General features: G+C 28.8%; 1 protein-coding gene across 1 annotated transcript; it reads right to left on the bottom strand.

Moving 5' to 3' along the window:
- Positions 1-548: 548 nt before the first annotated feature.
- Positions 549-2,530, bottom strand: LOC112778686 (cell number regulator 7-like). The gene is made up of 4 exons (XM_072227567.1): positions 2,433-2,530; positions 1,613-1,684; positions 1,292-1,501; positions 549-1,048 (listed from the first exon to the last, which is right to left on the bottom strand). The coding sequence occupies exons 1-4, from the start codon at positions 2,509-2,511 to the stop codon at positions 990-992; spliced, it is 420 nt and encodes a 139-aa protein (XP_072083668.1). The 5' UTR covers positions 2,512-2,530; the 3' UTR covers positions 549-989.
- Positions 2,531-2,981: the final 451 nt, after the last annotated feature.

Genomic DNA, 2,981 nt, shown 5'->3' with positions numbered 1-2,981 from the left:
AATGGAAGAGAGAGAGAGAGAGAGAGAGAGAGAGAGAGAGAGAGAGAGAGAGAGAGAGAGAGAGAGAGAGAGAGAGAGAGAGTTTGCAGACGTAACAGAAAAATGTTTTACGTTTGAGATTTATCTCACATTTACCGTCGAATTTACTGGCGAAAAAATTCGACGGTAAGGTGTTCGTCATTGCCTAGCTAAATGATACGTTTCACTAAATCCTGTTACCGTCTGAAAAAAATATGATAATAAATTCGATGCTAATAAAATTCATTTTTGCGCTTTTATTTGTCGTTAGAATTTTAAATCTGACGGTAATTTATTTAAAAGACAAATTTTTATTTGTAACTATCGAAAAATTTACTGCTAAATTTATCGATAATATTCGTCGTTAAATCTGATGATATTCAGCATATTTTTTATTTATTTATTTATTTTTTTTGTAGTGAGTGGAGGTCACAAGAATTGACACATATAGATAGAGTTGCAAATGTTCTTTTAACATCATTAAAAAAAAAAAATTACTTATACCGTGATAGTCAATCAGAAACAAAGGATAAAATAATCCACTATATATATTTGAGCTAGCTAGCTAGCTAGCAATGTATGTTATTTTACATATATTTCGTGACACTGACACAAAAACTAAATGCATAGTTTATGACTTTATGGTATACGTGTATGAATGCGCATAAAGATTTTATAAAGAAAGAAATACTAGTGAAATTTTCCGTCCTCAAGAAGACGTCTTCTTACGATCCATTACAAGAAGATGATATACAATAAGAAAAAATTGCGTTATTTTATTTTATTTTATTAACACTCCTTTAAAATGATATCTTGAAATATCTCTTAAACGTTGGTTAAAATAAGTCTCAAATTTTGTTTCTTTTTCTTTTCTTTGCTTAACCAATGATTTAATAGACATTTCAAAATATTATTTAAAGATATTCTGAAAAGTAATATATATCCAGTGGATCTTGATATATGCTGGTGGATCATTTATACATGGTAGGAGGCATAGGTGGTTGATTAGTAGTTGGTGGTCCAATCCAACCTGCATATATAATATTTTTTGTTTACAACAACATAGTTAATTTCCACGAAAATAGAAAGATAAAACTCAGTTGCATATACGTAAAATTATAAATAATAAATTAAATAAAATAATTTTAATTTATTGTCTCTATATATAGTATTACGGTATTTTTTGTTCAACTAACTAGTAGAGTTGCAATGTAAGAGATGATGACGATGACGAGGACGATGACGATTGTTATACATATAGATAGAGAGGTACCTTTGGAAGGGTCATGGCCTCTTAATTTGAGCTCTTGATGTTCTTGGCATAAGGCGCATGGATCACAGCAAAAATGAACGCAGCAATCACAGCAAGGTTCAGATTCTAACCCATACTTTTTTCTCAGTTTCTCTCTATAAACACATGAATAGATCCAGTGGCATGAAACAATCATCAGTAACCCATATACACACCCTTGTGAAGCGCATGCTACATACAGAAATTCAACAAAAGAAAAGAAAAAACAATGTAATTAGCTAGAGATATTTTGTGTATATAAATAAATTACTCATAGTGGATTTATCTAATTATTATACTTACAACTCTTCCCTTCATCCACAATTTCTGCAATTTGCCCAAAGGTGACACAGGGTAGACAGCAAGTTATCAAACCTGCATTGAATTTATTATTATTAATTTCAAATAAATTATTTATTCTAATAATTATTTTAAAAAATTGGAGACATATAATTCAATCAAGAATAAAGTGATAATTACATCCTCAAAAATTTTAATTTCAGAACTCAGATTAATTAGTCTTTGAAAAAAAAAAAGAAAAATATCAATTAGGTCTTCAATAATAGCAAATAGAGGTGGACACATATATATCTTTCTCAAAATATTACGAAACAAAATGAAATTGTTCATATATTTCGTTATATATAGTAGTGTGTGTTCCATTGCTGTCACATGAGCATGAAAACGATGTAGGTTTCCGACAATAAAATATTCATTATCTTCTGAGTTTTCTTATAATATTTATCAACTGTTTTTTATTTACTATGAATCCTACTAAAACAGGTGAAGTTTCATTCCAAAAATTATTATCTATGTGATGATCTTTTATAAATAGACTACTATCTTTAAATTTTTCAAAATGAATAGATAGAAAGAGATAAGGTGTTCATCATTTGTTATTTTGAAAAATTAAATTACTATTTTTTTTAATAAACTAATTCATACAAAATCAAAATTTTTAAAAATTTAACTGTCACCTTATTTTTCTGTAAAATACTAACAAATAAATATGTATGTAACAAATTAAATTAAGCATATTCATATCGCAAGAAGCAAAATATATACAATTCAAGCTGACATTTAATCATGCAAAGGTATATATAAAGCTTATAATGATTATTACATGTTTTAGCGTCACCTCCACAGCCACAAAGTTTAGCAGACCACACGGGTGATGAGGATGGATAACCACCAATATTCATAGTTATCTAATTAGATTCAAAATAATAATAAAAATGTTTGGAAGTGCGGAGATATACGTATTTCAAGAGTATGTAGTTAGTTGATTTGATCATCGATCATCCTAATTGATTTTCGCTATTTATAAGTAGCATAAGCTCTATTTGTTTTTACGTAATGTCAAGGGTTTTACATTGGAAACAACGCCGACAGATAGAGAAACAATTTGGAAGTGCATATATGTTTTGTTCTTTGACAGGAAAATATTATTATTATATATACATACGGTAAACGAAATTGAGCAATGAAATGGAATGACCATATGAATATGACTCCTTCAACGGAAATGAAGTTCCAAAATTTGAACTTAATGATTGTAAAGCATATGGAGTTGCCGATTGGATTTTGTTGCCTACTTGTTTGTCTTGTAGTATTTGGAGAGAGTTCATGCAATGGTGTTGTGTGAAATGAATATAATGATGAGTTAAAAAAT

The sequence above is a fragment of the Arachis hypogaea genome, chromosome 19 (genome assembly GCF_003086295.3).
Source record: "Arachis hypogaea cultivar Tifrunner chromosome 19, arahy.Tifrunner.gnm2.J5K5, whole genome shotgun sequence".
Classification (NCBI taxonomy): domain Eukaryota; kingdom Viridiplantae; phylum Streptophyta; class Magnoliopsida; order Fabales; family Fabaceae; genus Arachis; species Arachis hypogaea.
Note: the sequence above shows the minus strand (reverse complement) of the source record. Positions and strands in the feature narration are given on the sequence as shown.

Bases quoted from the DNA above. Each gene is read 5' to 3' on its own strand.
- LOC112778686 (XM_072227567.1), bottom strand. From the start codon at position 2,511: ATGAATATTGGTGGTTATCCATCCTCATCACCCGTGTGGTCTGCTAAA. The intron at 1,502-1,612 runs GTAAGTATAATA...TTCTGTATGTAG, and splicing joins TGTGGATGAAGGGAAGAGTT to CATGCGCTTCACAAGGGTGT. The intron at 1,049-1,291 runs GTACCTCTCTAT...TTATATATGCAG, and splicing joins AGGCCATGACCCTTCCAAAG to GTTGGATTGGACCACCAACT.